The sequence below is a fragment of the Python bivittatus genome, unplaced genomic scaffold (genome assembly GCF_059951505.1).
Source record: "Python bivittatus isolate LINGU-HERP-01145 unplaced genomic scaffold, Pbiv_v1 ctg000480_np1212, whole genome shotgun sequence".
Taxonomy (NCBI): domain Eukaryota; kingdom Metazoa; phylum Chordata; class Lepidosauria; order Squamata; family Pythonidae; genus Python; species Python bivittatus.
The window spans coordinates 26795734-26822805 of NW_028277075.1; the positions used below are offsets into that span (position 1 = coordinate 26795734).

Sequence of the window (27072 nt, forward strand, 5' to 3'; positions counted from 1 at the left end):
GGTTGTTTTCTTGCAAACGTTTCATTACCCTGCTAGGTAACATCTTCAGTGCTAGAATGGAATGGGGTTTGCTCTCTGTTTATATATTGTGGCATGCCCTGCCATCGTTGGTGGGGGTGGGGATTTTTTTTTGTTCTATTTTTTCCTCTGGTAGTTCCTTGATTAAGGTATTGTTTACTGCTTGTACTGTATGTCTGGTGGTAATCTTGGTGTTAATCTCTGCTTATCTGGGTGATGACTGCTGATGAGGAGATGTTCTGGTCTTTTGTTTTCCTTTCTATTGTCTCTTTTGAATAGTGTGTAGATGTTGTTTATCTCTATGTGCCTGTTGATGGCTGCCTTGTCTGAATACCAACAGACTTGACCATAGTTTCAGCTGGGAAACTGTCAGCATCTTAGACCAAGCTAAATCCAAAAATGCAAGGGAATTCTTGGAAACTTGGTATTTATCACCCACTTAAATGAATTTTGCATAACACATTTTATTTGTAAATAAATTTGATACTTGCAATTCCTACCATAGGGCAAATGATAAGGAAAGCTGAATTACTGATGCCTCTGTTAAATTCTCTGATCTATATCAAAAAGATGAGATCAAATTGTTTCATAATGCTGGAAAAAGCTGCTAAGAATGTTCTATATGCAAAAGGATAAATGGACACAAGAGTATTTTTCATCAAATAACTGTTCCTTCTTACTCTTTGCCTTGGATAAGAGCTTGTGCTCCTTCTTCATACAGTTGAGAACACACTGCATCCAAGAATTTGTCATAATTGCCATCTTCTGCCTTCATATTATCCTGCAAAATGACTTCAGCTCTTTTCACCAGTTCAGCTACCAGGGTTGCCCTAGAAGAACCAAAGTACAGAAGATGAAGGAAAAAAAATGAGCCATCTCCTGAGCTACACTTCTCAAGGTAGCTTACAAGAACTGTTGAACAAAAAAACATCGAAAACTTCTCAAAAGTAATCAGCAACAATAAAAGAAAAATACAGAGAATTAAGAGGCCTGGGATTTCTAATTAAAAAAAAAAAACATTTCCCCCACTCTTACTTGATATGCTTGACACAGTTTGATCCAATTCGCTCTGCCACAAATTCTACTGTTCTCCGCAGAGATGGGGACTGATTGTGGAAGAAGGCTTGTTCCAGCTCTGCCTATTAAGAAGAGGAAAAGCAATAACCCTCAAGAAATTAGAATACGCCATGCTATCTATTGTCTCTGAAGAGAAACACTACTCTCAAAAGTAATTTACTTGTTCCTTTTTCAACCTTAATATCCTCAACAAAAAAAAAAAGAGGAAAGAAATAATGAGAAATAAAAAGAAAATAATCACTGGCCTCCCTGCAAAAGAGCCAAGACATAATTTTTCAAGACCATAGTTTTTCCTACTGTTGGCATCACACTCGTGTTTTCTCCGCTTGGTTGCCTAAGTCTTCTCTTCTTTGTATCCATTAAAATGAACTACCTTCTGCATGCTTGTCACCAGAATAACCAGGCATATGGATGCTCAGGTTTTTTATAAAAAAGAAAACCTAACACAGTCCACAGATATACCTGGAGTTATAATGTAAGTATAGGAAGTAAACTCACCATACACTAATATAGCTAGAAAATTCAACCCTTCTTTACAAGAATGAAAAGAAAGGGCTGACCTTGAAGCTCTAGACTGAATTCACAGAATGAAAAAATGGAGGTGCTGCTATTCATATTAGGATGTCTTTACAAACACTCTTAAGCAATACTACATTCTACTATTGTAGAGATGAGGATGGCAACACTGCAAGTAAATTATGCCCTTAGATACCCGGAGTAAATGCCTCAATGAAGCCAGGTGCAGAGATTGTTTGGGGGGAACAGCAGTACCCGGAGACTGAATACTGGAAAATGGACACATGTGTTTACATGTTTCTACATATAAAGAAAAAAGCATTCTCCAACCTATTATGATTGGTCTCAGCATACAATTCATTTAAAACACACATATTGAGGCTTTCAAAACACTGGCAATTTTATCTTGGAAAGAGGGTGGGATAAAGAAAAATCAGTCACCAGCCTTGGCCCCACTCACTGGGAATGACAGAGATTTTGCTAGCACACCTGATGGCCTAATGAGGTTTAGTATCATTTCTGATACTAAAAATCAAGTCTCAGTCCTTTTCTCTTTGCTTACCAGTGCTAACATTCCTGGTTCCTCGCCTAAAAATAGAATACGGATTAAGACTTCCACGGCATATAAAGAAGGCTGGGAAAGCATGCAGAGCATGGCTTCTGGAATTTTTTCCCAACTCCTTAAAGACAGTTCTGCTCAGGGTCACATGCCTGGGAAGGACCAGGGTGGCGGGACTTCGAATGGAGCAGCTGGCCACATTCTAAACTGCTGCCTAACAGTAGGGGTTTTTTTTCCTTCCACAGTCCCCCACTTGGATCTGCCCCATTTTTGAACTTAATCCTTCTCTAACTAGCTTCACTTTCTCCTGCCCAAATTTGGTCCAGTTCTGTCTAGGTTTTGGAGAGTTATTCTGCTGATGGGCAAATGGACAACAGAGTTCTTAGCCCCTTACATAATTTTTTTCCAACATTCTGTTGAGTATGGCAAGGATTTATTAGGTTTCCTTAATTGATCATCAATACATCTCATATACTTTTTAACTGTTTTCAAGAAGAGACTTCGTGCCCTATAGTAGCTTCCATATTTTGATTATTCAAATGTTCATACAGGCTTTACTTTCCAGAAATATTTCTGATGGGCAATTTAAATCCAAATCACACGCATCTCTCCAGGACTTACGATCTCTCTCTAAGGTACCCACCATATGGTAGTATCCCTACTATAATTTTATACAGTGGTCATCTTCCTGAGCAATCATGTTTGACTGCCTTTATGTTTCCCTCCAGTCATTCTTCCAGTTTTTTTCTTCAAGTATGTAAGAGAGAAGGAGAGGCCAACCCTGCTGATGGGCTAACCTGTAAGCTCAGAAATTCAACCACAAAGTGCCTACAGCACCTAATAAGTTTTGTCATAGTGCACCTGCCTGCTTTCTTCTCTTACAGTACCTCCATCTCTCTTGAGGAAAAGAACAATACATTTTGAAGGGAAAGGTAGGTACACATTTAATTACTAACAACAAACTAGCCTGCCATCTTCCTTTAGACCATTTCTTCTTTGAGGGGATAAAGAAGAAAAGAGGTTTTGTGCAGCAGATGGCAGATGCTAAAGCATCAAAGACAGAGACATGCTCAAGATAGTAAGATCATTCAAGATTGAGTGTATGAATGTCCGCCACATTTTTGTACCATGTTCATATGTTCTGGTTCTGTCCACATTTACTAATGAAAAATGACCTGGCAAACTCTAAGTAAGGTAAAGCATACATTGATCATTGCACTAAAGTATCCTCTGTCAAGTGCATGGTGATTTTGCTGCAATCCTTATTATTGCTACAAAACTGGATTTTGCTTCTTGTACAGAATGCCCCTTACCTGAAGTTTCTGCTGAGTGAGGGAAGGCTTTGGGGCTAAGGCCTCTGTAGCAGTTGGGGTTATTTTTCTTATATAGCCACCATTTTTTCCTCCGCTTCCCAACACAAAAGAAGACAGTAATTTCCTCAACTCTCCTGTTGCAAAGGAATGCATGGATTATAAAATGCATGAGTATAAGATGGATGGTGGCAGAAAACACATCCTCAGGATGATTTTACCCAGAGGTTTCATCAGGATGAAGCTGTAGTCACAGAAATCCCACAGAACAATTCTACAGGGAAGGTCAGTATTGCTCAGCATCACATTCTGGGATTTATCGTTCAAGAAGCGGCAGAATCACTATTTGGCTCTGAATGCAGTTAGATGAAAGTCTAATATATGCATATTCAACTCTATACATTTAATACACATAACTAACTTCAACTACTTGCTTCAAAACAGTGCCTTCAAGAGTTTCCAAGTCATGAAGTATTAAAAGTACACAAATATGGTGTACAGGCATAGACACAGTTATTTATTCTTACCCTTCAAGGTACTTAAAATGTAATCAGAAACATAAGTTAAGGTTATAATATCAATTACTTCAATGCTATAGCAAGGTGTGATCATTAAGCAATAGTATATTATAACAGACATATTCCTGTATAGCTGCAGAAAGTAACAATTTCTGATCAGGCAATTAAACCTTTTCCATTGGGATTATTTCCAATCCCAAACAGAGTACTGATTTCAAATTTCTCAGATTTTGTTCTTCCCACAGAACACACTTTGAAATAAAAGACTCACCAAGATAAGGACAACAGGTATAAAGCAACTGTTGGTCAACCAAAGGCACAGAATCCTAAGAAACAGAAAAAAATGAAATAATAGATTCACTTTCCAATGACATATAGAACCCCACAGAGTGCCTTTCATCTGCAGATCATTCTGAGGCTAGAAATGGTGCAGACAGTTGTATTATCTGCTGGGCATACATACACTGTCCAGATGATTAATTACACAATTTTACCAGAGCCTGAACTGTGGTTATGGACTCCAAAGGCAATCCTTCTGATCTCACTTCACCAGCAAAGAACAAGTTTTCTGGAACAGTGGGCACCTGGAATGCAAATCCTGAACAGTTAATTTCCGAGGCAGGAGATGTCCATAGACTTATACTAGTATTTCTATTTCATGCTTTAAAAAAATTATGGAAGTGTTAGAAAAGGCCTATTATTTCTAAAAATTCTAAAAAACACCGTAGCATACTTGAAAAAGCCATCCTAAAACTGCAAGGATCAGGAGCTTATTCAGGAAGCACATCTTTTTATCTTCAGAAAGTAGCAAATACCTATAAAAGAATGACAAAGAAACAAAAAACTACTGATTTTATTAGTTTTGCCTCTTCCTCCCATGTCTTCCTCTTCATGTTTTTTGCTAAATAAATAATTTTACTTACATCTTAAAACACTAGGCTACAAAGTCATCAGTATTTGATATGTACAACTAGATAAAAAAGGTTGGCTATCAGACTCTATCTGGAGATTGTATATTGGTGGGGGGGATTCTATAAACTCACAAAAGGATTAACATTTGTAGCTGGAGAAATTATTACAAACAGGAGAGTGTTATGCTACATTGACTATTGCATGTTGAGCTTAGTGCTGTAAAGCTTGCAGAGTATAGCAGCATCCCCAATACTTTTTCGCACCACCTTTTATTACAACACCCATAATTTCCAGTCAGCATTGTCAACTGAACTTGAAGTCTAACATGCCAGATGGGCACCAGACTGAGAAAACTGTTGTAAAATAAAGCTTTAGGCTACTTTGTGAACAAAGAGGTTGCCAGGGTCAGCAACAACAAAAGTTTTACCAAGACATTACCAATCTGTGCTTCAAAAGATTATTTCCTTGCAGCAAATCTCATCCAAGAATCTTTGCTATGCTTTTACCTGTACAGCTGCAAGAGCAGAGCAAATATTTTCTCATAGTAGTCAAGAAATGGCCCAATGTTATCCATGAGAGAAAGAAATTCAACAACCCATGGTACAGTCAGGACAATACATTGTTTCTGAATGGACTGTCTCAACAGCTTGAATATATCCAGTACAGGATGGGCCTTGAAAGAGAGAAAAGAGATACCATATTGGGAAAATATTATCCATAAACAAGAAGCCAACTATTCCAGCTTAATTTTATTATTTAAATGTCCCTTCTTTCTCTATTTTTCTTCTGAGGATAATAATAATTACTATTAGGCAACCACAAAATATCAACAAGTGATGAGGTGGGTTGTTTTTTTGGGCGGGGTTGCTACCCAATCCTTTTTAATGAGTAATTTACGGTGTAGGGGAATTACCAAAATTTTACTATTCTGATCATAAATGGGAAGAAGCTGGAAAAACAAAATCCTTGCACTGGGCTTCTTTCATAACCAGTTGGTATGAAAAGAACCAGCACCTTTTGACTAGATGGAGGTATGGCACTATCACAAAGACCTGGCAGGGGAAAGCAACCTGTGTCACAGTAGAAACCATGTGTGTCATGATGCCATCAAGCAAACATGGCAAATTATGTAATTTTCATCAGTGGCTTCCATATGCATGTGATGTTACTTGGTGCCCAGTTTCAGTTCCTCCAGATATTTTACACTGGCCCCAGCCAACAAGGCTCGCAGCAAAGAATTGTAAGAAGTCCAAAACATCTGGGGGGCACTAGGTTATCTAATTCTGTCATTGCATTTGCATTAATACTTGGTTTGCTTGCTTGAAAATATCTCCAGAACAAGGTTTTCTTATCAAATAGAAGCTATTTTGAAGATACGCTTGTTTTTGACATGGTGGTATTTACAAATAAATGAATCGTTTTCTTTTTCCATACCACCAAGCTAGTACATTTATGTTATCTGACTGTACTATCAGAGTTAACAGAATATGCCCTTAATCTATAACAACAAAACAAAGTGTACAAATATAAAGGCTGGCTAACTAGGACATTTGGAAACAATCCAAAGAGTCTACTTATGAAATGGATACTGGCTGGGAGAACTGGAAAAAAAGGGGGGGGGTCTCTCTCTCTCTTATAATGTGCTTCTTGCAGATAAATGCAGTTGATTACACACATGGTTCCTTAATGTGACTGCGGACTCCAACAGATCTCCAGTTGCTGGCTCTGATGTACGATATGGCAGAAAGACAAGGAATCCCACAAACTTAGCCAGGAGTCGGAGGCTCATAAGAACACTGGCAAAATGCTTCTTTTCATCCTGAAATGAAAGAACAGTGAAACTTGTTAAAATTGTCATCCAGCAGAGGATAGAAACAGCAGCAACAATGGCGTAGTTCTTTCAAGGGTTCCAAACATCAGTTGATTGATTCATTGACGGGTCATATTTGTATAGCTGACCATCTCACAAGAGAGTGACTCTGGATGGCATACAACACTCAATTAAAAAGAACCAATAAATACATATAAAACAATCATTAAAACTATAAATTGGGGGGGGCATAGTGGGTTTTGTATTTGGGTTTTTTATTTCTGTAAGTTGCCTGGAGTCACTATGAGTGAATTGGGCGGCCATATAAATTGCTTAAATAAATAAATACATACATACATACATACATACATACATACATACATACATACATACTATAAAAACACACAAAACAGGAGAGGATGATGTTAACTGTAGTAAGGGAGCTATTGCAAAATCTTCCCAGTCCCCTGGGACCCCCCCAGGCCAGATCACATAGCCAGGTCTTGAGGGACTTGTGGAATGTTAAGAGGGATGGGACTAACCGCACTTCTGGGGGGAGAAGATTCCACAAGGCAGGTGCCATGGCAGAGAAGGCCCACCTCCTGGGACCTGCCAAATGTAATTCCCTGACAGGCAGAACCTGCAGCATGCCTTCTCTGCCAGACCTGATGGGAATTACTTACTTAAGTAAGTCAGTCAGTCATTACTATTATCTCTTCTACCGGAGATGGGGAATTGAGGCGGAGAGAATGTGGTTTGCCTAAGGTTGACCTAGTAAAATTTCAGAAACAAGGTTCAAATAATGGTCTTCCTCATATATAGCTGTGCCACAATATTGTAACCGAATATATGATGCAACAACCAATTATTCTTTTTTTCCCAAAATCAAGACAGCCCTTCATACAGTGTAAACCAAGGCAAGTATGTGAGATCCAAGCACTTAAGTTTAAAAATACATCTGATTCAGATCATCATTCTTTGCATTCACTCTTGGAGGCCTTCAAGGAAGCAAGGCAGCTGCAGCCTTCTCAAAGAAAGCCAATGGTTGCCTTGGAAAAAAAAATTTCCCTTTCAATTCTGTCTTCTACCTATTAGAAGCAGTGATGTCATCAAATCACCTCTGATGATATAACATTATTGTTCCAGGAATAATCCAGTGGGGATGGGCAAAAAAGCAATAGTCACAATGAAGCAGGTATATTTTGGGAATTTGTAAAACTACTCTTTTACAACAGAAATATGTACCTCTATTAAAAATAACTCCACACCCTGCTTTCTTTTTTCTTCAAAGTAATGCACTGTGTTTACAAAAAAAGGTTAAGCATCATATAGCTCATTTCTACTAAAAGAGAAGTGGTTTTCTGAGGCATTCCAGTGATCATTATACTCAGGAGAAGATTAGAGCTATTTTAACATGAATTGCAGGCACCCCATTCAAAGAGCCAAATAATGTGAAACATATGCCAATATAGCAAGTCAATATTAGAGTTATAATGGAAGGTTGGAATGTTTACTGATCCAATGTGCCAAATAAGTCAGGATTCAAATACATTAGAAAGCCTCTACAAGCCTCTTCACTCAATTTATGTAACTCCAAAGATCACAAATTCTGTAATAGAACTGAATTAACAAAGAGATTTTTTAGAACTGTTATTTCTGAGTGATGAGATGTACCTGTTCACTCATTGCTTCTCCATCACTGGGTTCATGTTCCACCAAGGCAAAGCTGTCCAGCTCAAGTATCTGCAGACACAAACTGTCTACCAGGTGTTGATTAAATCGGTAGCTTTCGAAAAACAAAACAGAATGGGAGTAAGATTTGTATTAGATATGTATGTATGTATTAAAACAACTTACATGACTGCCCCTCTCACTTCTGCAACTCTGGGCAGCTGGAAGTAAATTAAAACCAAAAAAGGCAACAACCCAAAATATTTTTTTAAAGGTACAATAATAATCAGTATACCACTTGCCTAAGATCCAAACAATTTCCATCTTGCAAATCAACAGTAAACAAACAAGCAGCAGACCAACCAACCAAGAGGGCTCACCTAACATCCCTCAGGGAACAAACATTATCAGAACAATCTAAATTTGAAATAGTGTTGAGACTGCAAGTGGCTAATACCATGGAGAACATATTTAAAATCAAATAACTCAATTAGCATAGCCATGTTTTTTCTAGGAAAGAGACAATGTCTCTTTCTAGGAAAGCCAATTGAATGCTTAAAATGAGAACATTTTGGAGGCAGAAAAAAGGCTTTACTTCTCGTTTTTTAGTGCAAAGTACTTTCTGTCTGAAATATTCTTGTCTTGCTTTTTGCAATTTTAGATATTGCTACTTCTTTTTACACACCGTTATAATTTTTGGTAGTATTATAAGTTTTCTGAGTTTTCTTTGAAACATGGGATATGTGTTTTCATAAAGAATCAAAATAAAAAACATATTCCAGGTTGATTCATGCCACTATATTTCAGTTTTAAGCTGTTAAGTACAATCCATTTTTCTAGAAGTGGGTCCACGTAAAGTTAGGAGTGATTCCCATCTATTGAACTGAAATTTGTTCATAAACAAAGAATTGCTCTATGGAGTTCACCGTTTTTCTCAGGCCTGCAGATTAGCCTCTTGACCTCTCGTGATTTAAAGGAGAAAGACAGGCTTCTTCCTTGGTACATGAATCTCCTGAAAAGGAGCAAAGTCTCCCTACCTTCTTATTTGTTCTGTGCAAAGTTTGCACAAGTTTCATCTCAGTTTGGTCAATCCATTTCAACACCAGTTTTGATCTATTACTGCTGGGGGATGAAATTTAAGTTTTATCAGCTGTATGCCCCATCTTCACTCTTGTTACATATAGCAACTTGCTCTATCCTGCACTTGCGTATCTTGATAGAAAGCTTTCTAGTTATGGGCCAATCATTTGTGTCACTGCATACTGTATACTTGGAGCAAAATTCATTTTAACAACTGCAGAGCAACACTGAGCTCCACTAGAGCAATAGTAGACATATGCCACAAAATTACTTTCAACAGGTTCCACAGATGCACTAAAAATTTCAGAATACAATTTTGCTATTTTTCTCACATTCCCTCATTGCATATTTACAATATTCACTGTAAACAAACAAACAAAAAACAGCACTAGGCCAAATATGCTATTTCAAACTTCAAGTAAGCAATGAGACCAAGTAATCACATTGATCTACAATGCAATCTTATTTTGCTTTGAAGAATTTTGAAATCCCTGTGGTCTCCTCGTAAGCATTCTACCAATGAAGCCAATAAACATGTTAAGAAACATGAACATTGGAGGCATGAATTCTCTTTTGGGATTCTTCCAAGGCACTCTGTGATGCACAGTTAGAAACTTGTCAAGGCCAAATGCAAAACTATGAAATGCCTTTACTTAGTAATGAATGGTAACAAGCATCTCACCTTCCTGCACTGAGGATGAAGTCCCTGAAAAACTGCTGACATCCAGGGAAAGAAGGAGGAGGACAAGGTCCTCTGATGTTCTGAGGAACGAGAAATCTCTCTTGCAACCTCTTCAGTCGGTTCAGATTATCTGGTCCTAACATGTTAAGGACATCCTGGTCTGGTGTATCTCCCCAGCTTGTGCCTCCACCAACTGGCCCTTTACACATCTTTGAAACAAAAAGAAAAAAGGGAGATAGAAGAACAATATTTTGCTTGTTCTATCATCAGGAGATCCACTGTTGTCCCTGGTGACTTTATGCCAGTGACTTTTACGCTTAGAACTGATTCAAAAAGAAAAATACATCACTCAATTACCTGAAACAGAGGACAGTTTATACATGGATTCTGAGTTCTTTATGAATGAACCACCAAGCAATTACTAACATCTTTGAAACCACCAGAGCTAAAGAATATAGAAGAACTTTCATATCTAGAGACACCACTTCAAAATACTGTCTTCTCTGAAAGGAAATAAAATCAGCATCACAGAATGTGAATTCAACTGCTTCTTTTAATAGCATAGTGCTAAGAAAAATTACACTGCCAAATTAAAAAAAAAAAAACAGGATACAAGTCACAGCCTGAATCAACTGGGACACAAAGTTACTAATATCTACTTCTGTACAGTAACCATGATAATTTCAGGCATTTCTCAAATATATGAGGTATTGTAGGAAAACTGCTGGCAATACCTAAAACAAATTAACTGACTGCAAACCAACTGCTTTACGTATTCTTAAAGAGAGGTTTTCTCCTTCCAATATTTTTTCAGGATGCTTACAACTTGCTGGAAATAGCATTTTATATCAGTCTTTTCAACCTTACACCCTCTAGACATGTTAAAATTTTATACCAAACATGTTTAAAGGGCTTCAGGCTAGAAATAACTGTATAACAGAATTACAAACAAATTAATCAAGGTATTATTATAAGGAATAAGTTAAAGCAAGAATTGACTCTACAAGAATCATGACAAAACTGTTAAGTTTGAAAGACAGCACAACTATGAAGACCGACATGCATCAAAAATCTGTTGATACATTTTCCCCATCATATGGCTTTAAACAAGACCTACAAGATTAAAAGGAAGACATTATCGTTATTGTTCCCAGCAGAACAATCACAGAATCTTGCAGGCTAGGAAAAAAACAGCAGTAAATTAGTTCCATTTAAAGGTATCTATAAATTCATTAGCCCAAAAGCAAACAACTGCAAGGATGAGTAAATTTGCATTCGCAGTGAGTAACACAGCAAATGTAATGCTGTGTTGCAACCTAGAGGAAAAAAGATAATCATTCCCTCTAGCTCAAACCATAAACCATTGGTCGGACATAACTGCTTTTGACATTTTGTTCATGCAAGACACTAACTGCAGAATTAAATTAATTATTATGCCTACATTTTAAAATATTTTCTTCACATATTGGATATCAACAGAAGTCAAGTTTAATTATCATAAAGATCTTGCTATTACACAGCAAAATCTCTTTATTTATAAAAAATGTAACCACAGCCCTACCTGAAGAAGCTGTTTCTGAAAGAGCCTGGCAAAGTGACTATAGTTACAAGCTACTGAAAGGTGTGCCATCATAACTCTGCAAAACAGGAAACAAATGACTTATTATAAATAAATCAGGAGAAAGTGAGAAGTTAACATTTTAAAATCCCTATGGGTATTAAGAAAATAACAAATCTCTAAATGACTTGAGTAATTTGAAACTAGGAAATACTGATTCTGTTCCACCACCACCATCACGGAAGCTCACTGGGTGACTTTGGATCCATCACTCTTTCTCAGCTAACCTACCTCACTGGATGATGGTTATTTTTGGAAAACTGAAGTACTGCAATGTACTCCGACTTGAACTTATAGAGAGAAAGTGGGATGTGATAAGCCTCCTACAACTTCTCCAAATCTATTTTCATAGATTTACATTCTATCCAATGCAGTCCCAAAAAGAGGAAGAACCATTTTTTTGCTCTATATTAACCATGACTAAATTGCAGAAGTGTCCATGTGCCAGTGCAATCCACACTGGTGAAGAAACAGATTCTCCTCCCCCTCCATCCAGCGTGCTGTAAAGGGATGGGGACTTTCCCAAAGACATCAAAAGGCACAAAGCCAGATCCACTTATGCAGCAGTGGATGTCACCCATGCAGTGGAACTAAAGACAGGATTTGTTTGGCAATGATTTTCTCTGTCTCTACACACATTGAAACTAAGAACAATAATTAGGTCCCCATACTTCCTCCTTGCCTTCATTACTTCGTCATACATATACGCGAATGCGTTGAAATCCAAATATTCTATATTTGAAACACATGTCCTCCAGCCAATTTAGATTCAATATCCAAAGTAAAGGGACTCTACATTCATGTATAATACATCAGGTTTTGAATAAAAAGGAAAGGGAAGATAATGTCCCAAAGTGAAAGGCAAGTTGCAGAAGGGTTAGCAATCAGTTTATTGAAACATCCATTACTGGTAGTCGTTCTTCAAGGAAAATCTAAATCAAAAGTGGCTGTTAATAAGCAGAAATGAATCTATAACAAGACCACAACAAAAGAGGACATGGATAAATTCTCTATCCATGAGATTAGAATGGAATGTTAGACGAAGAGGGATATACAAATAATCTAAAAAGAAACAATTAAAAAAGATGAGAGAGGATAAAGAGGAGACATAAGTTTATACTAGGCTTCAACTAGACTATAATTAAACTATGATATACAATAGCAAGTGTATTGTAATTTCATTTAATTATTTCTTCTAGTTTTGAGTTGTTAATATGTTCCTTCAATAAGTATTTTACTTTATTAACTACTGGCATTCCAATCAGAGTGTATTTACTGTATTGTTTCTGAGTCCGTCTGTCTGTCTCCCTCCCTCCCTCTCTCTCCTCTGCTTCCATGAGTCACACTTCAAACTCACGCTCCATTTTCCTCAACTCTGTAGTTGACTTTATGAAGATCTACTCCTGGACCTTTGTCAGTTCTCTCTGGGTTCCAGGATTTCTTTGGAGGCATTTCTAATCTCTTCTAATACCTTCTTTAACAAATTCTTAATACAGTACATTATACTTGTTCTCATTATCAAAAATCTGGGTGATACTTTGCTTCTTACAAGTTCTGACCTTACAATTTCAAATCATATGAATTTGTTACATATCTAGGGATTTCTTGCAAATCTTGGTCTCTAGACATTATTAGATCAGATATTCTATGTTTCCCAGAATAATCAGTAGTTATCACCTACTGGGCTATGGAGAGGTACAAGGACTCTTTTCTAATTATCCTTGTCATTATTTTTACAAATGATCCTTATTCAATTGTTGCATTAAAAGCTCTTACCTGATCCTATCTCCTAGACATTTCTCAAAATCCCAACCTGTTTTTTCAAAGTTATCTTCCCATTCACGCAGCAGTTCATAGAAAATATCTCTATTGAACAAGGTAGACATATTGATGTCAATATCCGAAAGTACAATTATCATAAACTGTTATATTTTTCTATTTACATACCAGCTCCACAGTTATGATAGTTTCACCACTTCTTACAATAATATTTTTGTTCCACAATTTAAATCAATTAAATGGGCATTTTACAAAGATCCACAACCTAGCAAATACATTTATGGCAAAATGTTATACAGGTTTCCTCAGAAGTAAATCCCATTGATTTTAATGAGCATAAAAACAGTGATGACTCTTGAAAGCTTTAGATTTTTTTAAAATGCAAAACTGATAAACTAAAACAGGGTAAGCATAGCAATAATACGATACGAATTTCTGACCAAAATATGAGACATAAGAGATTATGGAATAGACAAATTGAATAATAACTAAGTAAATAATTTTTTTTTCTTCCTAGCATTTTTCACGCAGGTGCAGGGTCTGCTTTTTTTCTGATCAAGTAAATGCTGATCCATTGGTTGCAACAGGAATTGACCAACCAGCTTGTCGCCAGAGCCTGATGTTGTAGGCTGAGAGAGAGTGACTGGCCCAAAGTCACCCAGCTGGCTTTCATGCCTAAGGCGGGACTAGTGCTCACAGTCTTCTGGTTTCTAGCCTGGAGCCTTAACCACTAGACCAAACTGGCTCGCAAAGTAAATAAATAAATAATGCAGGATAATCAGGTAATTAAACAAGAATTGGATTGTTTTGATATTGAAAAAAATGGGTACAAGTTTTATAAATAAAAAATGAAGAATTAGCCATTAACGGGTATAGAGAAAAATGTAGTATTTGCAGAAGAACAATTTAAGTTTTCAAAGACTATCAAAAAGTAAACAATTACATTCTTATAGAAAGATTACTATCTTCTTTTCTTTAAGAGAGAATTTGATTTTGCATTCAGCACTAAATATTGTAGTTCAGTAAAAATGTACGGAAGAGTACTGGCAGCATTACTCAAGTAGCAGTATTATTTTTAAAAAATGTTTTGGAAAAAAATCTGGTCATAAATGATACATAACTTTCAAATTTAATTATTACAAAATTCTCAAATCTATAGTTTATGAAACCAGAAACAAGTATTAGGTGTCGTGTTTCACCATCCTCAATACTCCTTTTAAAGCAGACTTCATTGTTATGCCTAACCTGCATGGGTAAAGGCCCTATTAAGATGGTGCACCTAGGTGACCAATGGATTCCAAAAGAACAAAGCAAGTTCTTTAGCAGCAGAACAGCCCCTGCCCCCTACCCAAGGAGTAGGTAAGAGAAATTTCTCTGAAACTTGAATCCACTCCCTGCTTCATGACTGTATTCTTGTGAAGGAGGTCTTGTTGATAGCTAGCCCTGAACCAACTGAGGAAAGGTCCTGCCTTGGAGATATTTAGCATCCATCTATTGGCTGTCCTCTAAGGGGGAAGTGCTTAAGGTTGGTTAAAATGGGTGATAGCAACCCAAGAAGGGTATAGCCAAAGGTGGCTGCATCTTTGGAGGGCCCATTTTGGGAAAACGTAAGGATGAGGGCCATATGCTTGTGGTGTGGTTGGGGGGTCTGGTATGATGGGAACTGTTCCTAGGTGACATCCAAAAGCAGCAGGAATGGGGAACAATTTTAAGACTAACCCTGCCTCCTGGTGAGACTGAAACCCTAGGAAGTAGAAGCTGTGGGGAAAGTTGAGATGTTACTTTAGGGGATACACTTCTAAAACCAGGTCTCACAGTGCACTTAGTTATTAAGAGCACACCAGTAAAAAATACTCCTCCTCAATCTGCTTGGTGGATGGTATTGTAGTGGGAGCCTGGCTGTTATCCTGCTATGATTCTAGGCTGAGGGATTTTACAAGGAATATGCTTTTCAAGTACTTGATTGACCCGTTAAATATATCTAATGTTTACTCAGCCTATGTGAGAAGAGCAGGATTTACTGAACCACAGGCTGCAATTACCCTAGTGGTTGGGAATAAAAGATGTCATATTTCTTAATCTGTTATACAGAAGGGAAATTAAGCATTGAATAACTATTAATTGTCAGTTCTTAGGTCTTCTTATTTCATCTCCAGGAAGAATGCAGTTTTTCTCTTTTTTAATGCCAGGTTAGCTCAAAATGAAGTGGAAATCATTCACAATTGGCTTATGGAAGAGGAAACCAACTTGGCTTGTGTATTCCAAGAGGTCTACGAGGGTCCAGTTAGTGACCCTGTCAGCACTCACTGGCTGGTACTTAGAATAGGCAACTTGCTGGGGCTGTCAACATGATTGTTCCTAAGCGCCTTTTGCAACCTTCTTCAAAGACGGCCTCGTGGTATAATGATGAAATGCAGGAACTGTACTGGCAACAGAGACAATTACAGGGCGTATGGAGGAAGGAGAGGGGGAGTAGCGCAAGGCCCTTATTCTTGTTTTGTAACAACAGTTTTATAAAATATTATTATGACACCAAAAATACTCCACTGAATCAAGAGTATGGGTTTGGAATGATTCTCTTGTAAACTATATGATCGTCGTCTGCTTCAAATTTAGCAATTAAAGCAACTGGTGAATCATATATTAATGCAGCATTTAATGAAGGGAAACAAAGAATTCTTACCTTTGCTTCTTGAATATATGAAATGCCTTATCACTGGAAAAGTTAGACCGATTGTCAGTTTCTGGCTGAAAGGAAACTGACTGCACACATGAAGGCAACCATAGAGAAACCTGTTAATTGCACATAATGATAAGTAAGCAATTCTCCACTTCAATATGCAGTTCACTCAAAGCAACATATGCAGAAACAAGGCTTGAGGTTGGAATTACAATCTGTTCTCCTTACTGTGCCCTCAGGGCCATAGCTAAAATGTAATTTTAAGACAACATTAACAGTGCAATCGGATGACCAATTTTTAGCATCCTAACCTACAAAACATGCTTTTGTTATTTCACATACTGCTCTTATTAGTATTCTAATAATAGATACAGCATTCCCTTATACTTCAGTTAATTGCAACTATCATTTGTATGGCAGAGGAAGGTTCACGTGCACGCTTCAAAAAGCTGCGTGCACAAAAATCTCTATTTCAAGAAAATAAACAACACAGACACTACCACCAACAGCAAGGACACTGAAGAAGCAATCTTTTCTATTTCCAAGAAGCAGACCATAATTTCGCACAGCCTCCCCAGTATTTCCTTTATATTACCTTTGCTGTTGTATTTTCATAGGCTGCCGTTAGCCTCTCATGCAAGCCAAGGGAAAAAGATGCAATTCTATCATTCTCAGCAAGGAGCTTCAGCGTCCCTTTCTCTAAATGAGAAACAATTCTGCCAAGACAACAGCAGTCAGCAAGAAAAGCATATTATGATACTACATTTAAATCCAAAGCAGATATATTCCACTGTATTACTACTCTCTCTATCCTCCACTGACAGTCTGTAATCTGAGCTCTGCTATGCTGGGATAACATCCTGCCCTGGTGATGCATTTAGGAAGCTCTTTCTTTCTAAGTGGGGCTTTGCTGCCTAGTGAGAAAGAAGGATGGCCATCTTTTCTCTCTTCCGGATTGTTTTTATTGATGTGAGTTGTTTATATGCTAAGATTGTTGTGGCGTCCCTTGTACGCTGTCCAGAGTTGTGAGATATAAAGGGATAAATTTATGTTAAACAAATAATTAATATAATAGGAAAGCCATTCAATCTATAAACAGGTTGGAATAAAAACCAGGTATGAAAATATTTGCTCACTTATGAAAGCAGCCAAATCATTGCACTTACTCAAACTGATAATCCAAAACTTGCACAGCAAAATAAACACAGTTGTGTATACTGTGAAAATGCTGCCTCTCAATCAAATCTGTAAACAAAATAGAAAAAAAAAAGCACTTGAGGGAATTCATTTTGCAGAACTCCGGCTGGTCAAGAAGAAAGACTCTACTTCCATTTACCTTGAACACCTAGGAAAGGACCGCTACCAAATGAATTATATAATTTTATAAAGCTGTTCTCAGGAAGTGGCATAAACTGCTCAGAATTTTTATTTTTAATACTCCTGTTGCATAAATGAGGAAATAGGCCAGAAACCTAGGTGTTAAACATGGCTTCCATATATATATTGGGAAGCTATGGTTAATGATTTTCAAACAAGCCATGGTAAACCATAGTTTAAAGCTGCCTTCCAAGTCTGGCTTGTCTGATAAGACCTTGATCATAGTTTCTCAGTTTTGAAGATACAATGAAAAGCTATAGTTTCTGCAGCTTAAGCTAAAACGCTTAAGCTAAAATCAATTGTTCTGTCCACTTAAATGAAACTTTTCCAAAATCTCTTTTGCTTAATAGAATCCTTCTAACATTGTTTACTACCATATGTGCTACAATACACATATCATATATAACATCCAAGGATTCTTATCCAGTATCATGTCTGACCTTTATTCTGTTCCATAAATCCCAAGTCATTCTCCCTATCTTCTGCAAAGGAACTTCCCTTTGCTGTTAGCAGCTGCAATACAAAGAAAAGCTCTGAGAAGATATTTGGCACGAGGTTTTCTGCAAAAAAAGTAAACAAGAATAATAATCATCCAAAGGGGTCATTGCACTGTTCATTTTTTTAAAGAAAGTACAATCTTATCAACCTGTGTTTGGAAAAAAAAAACTATTACATTTTAAACAGGAACAATATAAAATGCCTTTTAAAACGTTGACAAAAATATCTGTAACTAAAAATAAATTTAAAGTAAGATGACAGGTTTTATCCAGAGTCAATAAAAAACGGCTTGAACAGACTGATATGACTCCCCAGAACACCCAAATTATTTATCAAGGTCTTTCAACTGCCTAATGCAAATGGCTGGCAACCTATGACAGTTTCAGAAGCTGCTCCTTGCGTGAGAAATTGGAGAATGAGAAAAGTAACTTGAAGAGAAAACGAGTACTCTCATTCAGCTCTGGCTGGACACTACACCCAAGAGATTAGTCTCAAGGGAAGACAGCTATCAAAAGAAAAACAGTTCTCTGCATTAACCTAAGGCCTGATTTGTCTTTCTTCTGAAGTCTTTTGCAAGCTGAAAAATGTATTATATAATCTGACATTCAAACAACCCATTTTAGCATAATGCAATCCTCTTGTCTGGTAATACAGGCTTGATATGATTAATTCATGCCTTGGATTAATCAGGGTTTTTCGTTCTCATTGAGCAAAGCCTAGGTACTATCTTTCCCTGTCAAACAGAATCACAATTACATAACCACTTCATTTTGTATAAATTCTAAACCATACCTAATAGACCACAATGGCTGTTGACAAAACCTTCCAACAACACTATGGCTTAATATAATATTTTAGTATACAGAACATGCAAAAAATGTAATTGGTTTGGATTTGGTTTAGCCACTGCTGTTCATAAGCCATTATTTATTATTTCAAGTAGTCTTCGAGTTATGACAGCAATTGGGACCAGAATTTCCATCGCTAAACGATGCGGTCGTAAAGTGTGACCACATTGCTTAGCGATGGCAATCCCTGCAGTCCCAATTGCTATCATTGGTCGTGAGGCAAAGACCTCCTTGCAACTTCCTACAAGTGGTAAGTGGCTGCTGCTGGGTGGGGGTGTGTGCGTGGGGATGCGCAGGTGGCTGGAACGGTGCACCGCAAGACCAATGAGACTTCGGGTAGCTGCTGTCAGGTGGGGGAGCGAGGGGGTGCACAGGGGTGTGGGGGAGGCTTGGCAAGGCTTGGCGAGGCTCGGGGAGGGTGTGCAGGGGTGCATGAAGGTGCAAGGGAAATGTGGCGAGGCTCGGGCAGGATGACGGCTCGGGGACAGTGCATGGGGGTGCACGAGGGTGGTGCGATGAAGCTTGGGGAGGGTGTGTAGGGGTGCATGGGAGGCATGGTGAGACTCAGGGAAAATGCACAGGGGTGCGTGAGGGTGGCGCAGTGAGGCTCAGGGAGAGTGTGTGGGGAATGCAAGGGAGGCACACCGAGACATGGGAAGGTGCGAAGGAGGTGCAGAAAGCCTTGGGGAGGGTGCACAGGGGGGTGTGGTGAGGCTCTGGGAGGATACATGTGGGTGTGCAAGGGGTGGGGGAGGCACAGCAAGGCTCAGAGAGGGGTGTGGAGATGCGTGAGGGAGGCACAGTGAGGCTTGGGGAGAGTGCATGGGGGTGTGCGAGTGGCTGGCACGGTGCGAGCACAGAAGAGCGGGGGGAGGGTGCGCGGGTGGGGAAGACTTACCCGAGTGGCTTGCAACCTTCCCTGCCGGCTTCCCATTGACTTTCTGGGGAAGCCAGCAGTGAAAGTCACAAATGGTGATCATGTGATTGTAACTTCAAATGGGCGCTGAACGAATGGTCATAAGTCGAAGACTACCTGTTGCATGCTATGTGACAGCCAATGTATATAATTTATATAAATTAATTGAAAATAACTAAATTGTGCGGAATTTGATTTCTCAACTTTCTGAATATGATTATAGCAATTATCATTAATAATGTAATATATAATATGTGTCTTTCCTTAGAGCTTAGTATAAATACAATATTGTAATCTATCAGTTATTGTTTTTTCAAAGCAAGATTCATTTGAAATTTCATCTCTGCTAAAATTATGTGTACACATCAACATTCTTACCATTCTCCCAAATCAATAGAAATTCCAAGTGTTCACTGTTATCGCTTTCAGTTTTGTTACCTGATATGCAAATGGAATAAATCTCAGCCAGGTGTTCCAGCTGTTTTCTGTAAGTAACTTTGCTGACATCAGCAGAAGTTACTGATTGGTTTTCAGTCTGGAGGTATACATTCCAACCAACATTAGGTTTGGTGGGTGTGCCAGAATCAAGAGATAAACTTATAGAGGAAGATGCGTGATGCAACAATTTAGATCTATAATACAAAAACAGTAAATGACCACAGAATTAAAAATCATAAAAATACTAAAAAGTTTCCTTCTCTACAACATTAATCTGTTGGATTACTTCAGACACTTATCCAGCAGTTAAAAAATGTAATGTCTTTAAGAAACCTCTTACCTTAATGCCTTTTATTGCAGTTTTCTACTGCATTTGTAACAACTGCATCATATTTATACAATATGACTGACCAAATTTCAAGATAAAGCCAGTTACTTACAAATTTAAAAAAACAAGAAGGAAGGTACTTTGAACTTGTAAATCACATCTCTGTTAAATGCAATGGAGAAAACAGCCATTTTAAACATATGTAAGATAGTCTCCAAGTTCTACTTCTTTAAGAAATGCTTCAAATCACACTCCCAACCCATAGTGCATCTTTCTCTCCCTGGGTACCATGTCACAAATTCCATCACCTTTCTTTCTTCAACATCTCTCTTTCTTCCTGAAGGCTTCCTGCAATAGAAGTTAAGTTCGTTTCCTGAGAGATCGTAAGGTTCTCAGAACTTGTTCCAGACCGAAACTGAGATTTGCCAACAGGTGTAGAAGTGAAGCACATCTTGGGCTTGGACAGAGTTCTCTCAGTACTCACAGGAGTAGGATTGATTCTTCTTGATGGCTTGGTTTTGCTAAAACCAAAGATAAAATTAGTTCAAGAGACAGTAAACCTCTCAACATGCCTAAGAATATAGAAGAGTCCTGATGATTCAAGCCAAGGTCCTATTGATCCAAAATTCTCTTTCCCAGTGACTAATAAGATGCTTTTGAGCAGCCTGTAAATAGGATACAGGTGCAACAGCACTCTTTTCTCCCATTCCGAAGAAACCGAAACTGATAAGCATACTGCTTCTGATATTAGAAATAGAATACAGCACTAATGAATAAGTTTGCTACATGTTATAGTAGCAATTTCCACTGTTTCATTTTGTGATGTGTGAAGAAATACTTTTTATCTATGTATTCCAAACCTACCACAATGCAACTTTATTGGATGACTAAGGATTCCAGTATTTTGAGGGAAGGGAAAAATGTTCCTTTCAGTATCCATTTTTTCTATAGCATGCATGATTTTATACAGTTTAATTGTATTTCCCTTACTCATCTTTTTTCTACAATTTAAAACCCCAAGAATAGCAATGGTTCATAATAGAAATTGCTGTAGTCCCTTGAAAGTTCCCTTCTTCATCTAGATAATTCAGATCTACAATATTCTGCAGCCATCTACTGGCAAATGGTGAATTAAAATACAGAATATTTTACTGGTGTAGATGGAATTCTTCCCTTCAATTTTTTTCCATAACAAGCCTGAGAGTCTGCTAGCCCAAAGTCATCCAGTGAACTTCCACTGTGGAGGGTAGACTTTAACCTAGATTTTCTTTATCCTGGCCCAACCTTAACCTCTATATCGTCATTCTATCAAATATGTATATTTACTAAGAAATAATTTTGTTAATTGGACAACAGATTTTACATAAAAAGATATAATCACATTCTGTGTAGTATCATAGAAATCTTAGATCAATGTTTTGGCTTTAGCTGTTAAAATGAGCATCCATCAAACACACTCACCTGAAGCAAAGTTGTAGAGAAGGAGAAGGAGATTTAAAGTGTTGTCATTTGTAAGGGCACTGAAGCTAGATAACCAACAGAAGTCTGGAAGTGAGAATAAGCATTCTAATAGGAGAAAGGTAAGTCCTGATAAACAGATCATCTATTTATACCCTTTTATCTCTGCAAGAGTTTGGCAGGCTCTGACCATTTTTAGCTATATTACTTTCATTCCATGTTTGGATACATAATGCAAAGTTGTGGAATTATGCTCCTTTGGAGAAGGCTTCTGCATGACAGCCCTCATTCTCCATGAAAGTAGGGAAGAGAAGGGATATCTATTTGCCTTGTAGGAGCTAGTAAAGCCCGCATCTGCATTATCATAAATGCCTATGGGTAGAAAAATCAGAGGGCTGGGACATGCACGTGCAAGACTGCAAAGAAATTCTAGTCACTGCTCTACTAGGGCAAAAAATACTATTACCTTCTCTTCTAATAGCCACTCTACTGCCAAAGATAAGCAGCTCCTTCCATGTGAGGTTCTATATGTTAAGCAACAAAGGCTTTTTGTTAGCAATGGGCCACTACAAGAATAAGTTGAGTTAGGTGGCATCTGTGCCTCTAACTACTTTAGCCTTGCAACTAGGAACCCTGAAATCTGACCTTTGGACTTCTCAGGCTCTGTATTGCTTAAGCTGGCTTTGCCTACGACTTGCAGTGTTGTGCATGACCCTTCAACTGTTATTTGATTTTGGAGTATTAGACCAAATTTGCACAAAATGAGTGCCCTTAAAGACATTGGTTTCTTTTTCCGGAGAGCACGGCCATTGCTGAGAATTCTGGGCGATGGTCCACCCAGACCAGGGAAGGTTGGTTTATGAATTTAACAGAGCTTGTAACCTGCCTCAATCCAAAGACTCTGCAGCATACAACATAGTAAGGCATCAAATAAATTAAACAAAAGACATCTCCCAAGATGAACACCAGAAAACAACTGGCTAAGGTCAAATATCTTGACTGTTTCACAAAACATTAAGAGAAAGAGAGTTGCATGAACTGTGGGGATAGAGAATTCCAGAGCATGGAATCCACAACTTTAAAGGTCTGCTGTCTGTTCCGCATCCCCCATCCCTCCTCTTGAGATCTTTTTACCAGATGGGTACAGATTCAGTCCTAGCAAGGTGATGGAAAAAGTAACCTAGTGCTATGCCATAATGGTTTTTGTAGGTAACAACAAGATTTTGAAACCTACTAATAACCAGTGCGGTTTATAATTGGTGTTACCCTGCAATGGGTTGACCTGCCAGAAGACTAGCCACTGGGTTCTGCAGCAGCTGCAGATCTGGGTTATCTCCAAAGACAGCCCCATGGAGAGTGTGTTACTGTAATCAAACCAAGTAGTGATCAGGGCGGGGGTGTTACATTCACCAAAGCATCCTGATCCAGGTCGAATAGTAACTGGTGCACCAGCTGAAGATGGGCAAAGGGTCCTTGACCATGATTTCCAGCTTCTATTTAAGCAATAGCCATGAATCCAGTAGGACTCCTGGATCATGAACCTTCAATGAGAGTATGACCCTATTCCAGAGTAACTGCCAGGATGTTCCTGGATGTTTGCTCACATAGCAACTCAGTTTTGGAAGGATTTTAATCTGAGTTGTTGTTTTTTTTGACAGATTCCAGACATCAATTCAAGCTTTCTACAGCATCCCTTGCTCAATCTGGGGTGACTATGTATATCTGAGTGCCATCAGCATATTCATATAGACATTAAATAACACAGAGAACCCTGAATCCTGTGGTACCTCCCATTAGAGAAACCTTCGCTTCAAGCCCTGCAGGTTTCTAAAAGTTATCCTGCCATCCCAGAAGCAGGACACTTCCTTTTCATCAGAAGTACCAATGGGATTTGAGAACTGAGACTTACTTTATCTTTCCAGCAGCACTCATGGGTGGAAACTCCTCCAAGTCATGTAAGTTGAGCTGGTCAGATGGTGAACAAGTGGAGACAAGATTCATTTCACTCTGTTTCTTCTGCCTCAATGAAGAGAATGAGGAGCTATCACGTTTCACTTCATCATGTGAGTTTCTTCCTACATCTTGTCCCATTGGCTGGTTAGAACCACTTGTATAATTATTTCCTTTTCTTCTGCCTCGCCTTATCGGGGCAGCAACAAGAAAACTCCCCAAATTTGTTTTCTGAGCAGATCGTCTCTCACTGCGAGAAAAAATAGGGCTTGAACCCAAACTTGGGCTAGTGCTGAGATCCACATTTAGGAGATCGCTACTGGAATTCAGTTCACTTGATCCATTAACAACAGAAGATCCATGCAATTCTGAAGCAGAATTACTGGTATGTGGAGACTGCAAGCCAGTAGGAGTTGTATCACAAAAAAGCTGTCCTCGACAGCTACTAGACCCATTATGGAACTTTTTTTCAGATCCTGTCCTTTGGTTCCTATAGCTACCAGAATTTCTCAAGATCTTGGAATTTGGAGTTTTAGCAGGAGTAGATGGTCCATTGGTCAATATTTGACTAGTCTGTTCCCTGATGTAGTTCAGCAAAAAAGGAACAAAGTCTTTCTGAAGCAAATTAAGGACAACTAGTTTGGGATGGATTGGACTGTCCTGTACAAACAAATCACAATAAACACCAACTGATTTTTTTGGGAATCTGAATTTTTCTTCAGGCATGATGATTTTTTGCAATTTTTTTACAAGAATGAGCTCAATTACGAATTTCTGTTATAAACATATAAAGCAAAATTTCAAAACCAAATCCATTCAGACAATCTAAATCCAGGAATCAGAGACCTAGCATAATTTATTAAATCATATACTTAATCTTTTCTCATCTGATATAGTTTGCCAAATTAACTGAGATAACCACAACATATGAATACATATTATCCTATTAACATACAATTTTTTTTATTTGGCATTCAGCTGCCAATTTGGAAAAGCATCAATGACTTCCATCATCAGTTTTTCTCCTCTCAATGAATGTGAGAATCAAGGCTTTAATTGTTTTTTTCCTTCATTATTATAGCAAAATTCTTTTCTACTCTAAAAAAATGGAAATGTGTGGAAGCAAGCAAAATAATAGTAATATAAGGTATCATCACAATTTATACCAGACTTTTCAACATAAGATTGCAAGCAGATGAATATTACTAACTGTCCAAGATGGATTTGATTCCAACGTGTAAAAATGCAACAGGAAAGTTTCAACAGAAACAGCTTTTTTAGGCTGTTTTTACTGGAACTGTTAAATCTTCTACAATTACAACACTTATTTCCTTTGCAAATACATCTCTGCTTTCTCTTCTGGGTTAGCGATTATGAGACTATATAAATAGCAGAGAATTTAAGCTTCGTATATGAAAATGTTTTATTGCATTTTCATTAAACCAACCAGAATGAAAACTAAGCATTAGGTTCTGACCTGGATGCTGGCTTCTTGCTCTTTCATTCACCCCTTATATATCAATCTTAGCTACAGATTCTCTCTTGTTACAGGAGACATAGGAATAATGGTTTGGGCAGGATGCTAAGGTCATTCCCTCCCATGATAAGTCCCTGATAACTTTAGCCACTCCCATCTGCAAGAGGAGCTAAGCAGGAACAGACAGGCAATATGCAGTTATATACTTGATCATTACAAGTATGAAGAATTCTAACTTAATACTTTGTGACCAAAAGATTTAATCCAGAATCTGCCTGTTTAGACAGAATGGCTGCTTATATCCATAGAACACTCCTGAATCATGAAGAAACTGGTAGAATGGAGGTAGCTGCAAAGTTAGTCAATTTCTCTCAAAATGCACTTCCCTGTATATTTCTTGAATATATTGCAGAAAGATGGCAGGTCCTAACAGAAGTGTAGAAGCTCAAGCTCAGGGAGTGACAGGAGAGAAATCAATGACGTTCACCTTTCTTCCTTGCTCCTGGCATCAGTGCTCAGAGCAGAACTACATTCAGAAATGCTTCCCTACCAGGGAAAAAAGAAGCTGGATGCAACCCACTGAATCAATTTGCTAGCACAACCTCATGACTATCTTGATTCTGCAAGGCAAGCTTCTGGCCCAGTCCAAATAAATGACAGCATAGGAATTACTGAGCAACATCTTGTGCAATCCTAGTACTCCCTGTTTGAAGTCTTTCTTCTCAGCAGTCCAGTTAAGTGTGCTCTGCAGGACAGTTGCCATCTAAAAGCAACAATTTTTTTTCCAGAAAGTGCTATACATTATTCTGATTATTTAGTAGGGAAAAACTTTTTGTTATGCATGCTAAGAAGCAGGACTTCAACTATTACTCAGTTGTTGGAACCCAAAATTTATCCATACATAGATCAAGGAAGTTCAAAATTCTTGAACCCTGATTTACATTTAATGAAAGTTTGAGGGGGTTTTGTACTTCAGAAAAAATTAAGTGTCACTCTTTTTCAAAAGCCTAGGAGGCTAGAAATTGCAGGGCTATAATTTCCCCTGGGAAATTATATATAATATATATAATAATATATGTGATAGCAGTGTAGAAATGTTTCTTACCATGGAACTATGAGCCTCAGCTTTTGCCTTTGAACAGCATTAAGACAAATAAAGAACAGGCTAAAAAAGCCCTCAGACTACTAAATGAAGTTTTCTAAGAACAGATAATCAAGTAATGACAAATATGAACTACATTCAAATCAGTTTATGCATTATTGAACATAATAGCAAATTATGATGGATTTCAATTTCTTGTATTTTTAGATTAGTTTATCCTGCTTTTATTATTTTTATAAATAACTCAAGGCAGCAAACATACCTAATACTCCTTCCTCCTCCTATTTATTTCCTCCCAGAATAACGACTCTGTGAGGTGAGCTGGGCTGAGAGAAAGTGACTGGCCCAAAATCACACAGCTGCCTTTCATGCCTAAGGCGGGACTAGAACTCACATCTCCTCGTTTCTAGCCTGGGTGCCTTAACCACTAGACAAAAACAGGCTCTATTT

General features: G+C 38.0%; 1 protein-coding gene across 3 annotated transcripts in view; it reads right to left on the reverse strand.

Moving 5' to 3' along the window:
- Nucleotides 1-27072, reverse strand: part of CDAN1 (codanin 1) — a 41671-nt gene that overhangs the window by 12315 nt on the left and 2284 nt on the right. Inside the window, exons 2-20 of one of the 3 annotated variants that reach the window (XM_088145528.1) lie at nt 24003-24703; nt 20944-21156; nt 20308-20501; nt 18048-18167; nt 17397-17475; nt 16826-16946; nt 16234-16343; nt 13548-13637; nt 11715-11790; nt 10154-10362; nt 8395-8506; nt 6586-6729; nt 5417-5583; nt 4732-4813; nt 4493-4582; nt 4270-4324; nt 3484-3617; nt 1054-1157; nt 699-848 (exon numbers count right to left, since the gene is read on the reverse strand). In XM_088145528.1, the coding sequence (XP_088001654.1) occupies nt 699-848; nt 1054-1157; nt 3484-3617; nt 4270-4324; nt 4493-4582; nt 4732-4813; nt 5417-5583; nt 6586-6729; nt 8395-8506; nt 10154-10362; nt 11715-11790; nt 13548-13637; nt 16234-16343; nt 16826-16946; nt 17397-17475; nt 18048-18167; nt 20308-20501; nt 20944-21156; nt 24003-24703 (2951 nt within the window). The remainder of the gene's footprint in view (nt 1-698; nt 849-1053; nt 1158-3483; nt 3618-4269; nt 4325-4492; nt 4583-4731; nt 4814-5416; nt 5584-6585; nt 6730-8394; nt 8507-10153; nt 10363-11714; nt 11791-13547; nt 13638-16233; nt 16344-16825; nt 16947-17396; nt 17476-18047; nt 18168-20307; nt 20502-20943; nt 21157-24002; nt 24704-27072) is intronic. The other 2 variants (XM_088145529.1, XM_025165005.2) reach the window with 2 other exon arrangements.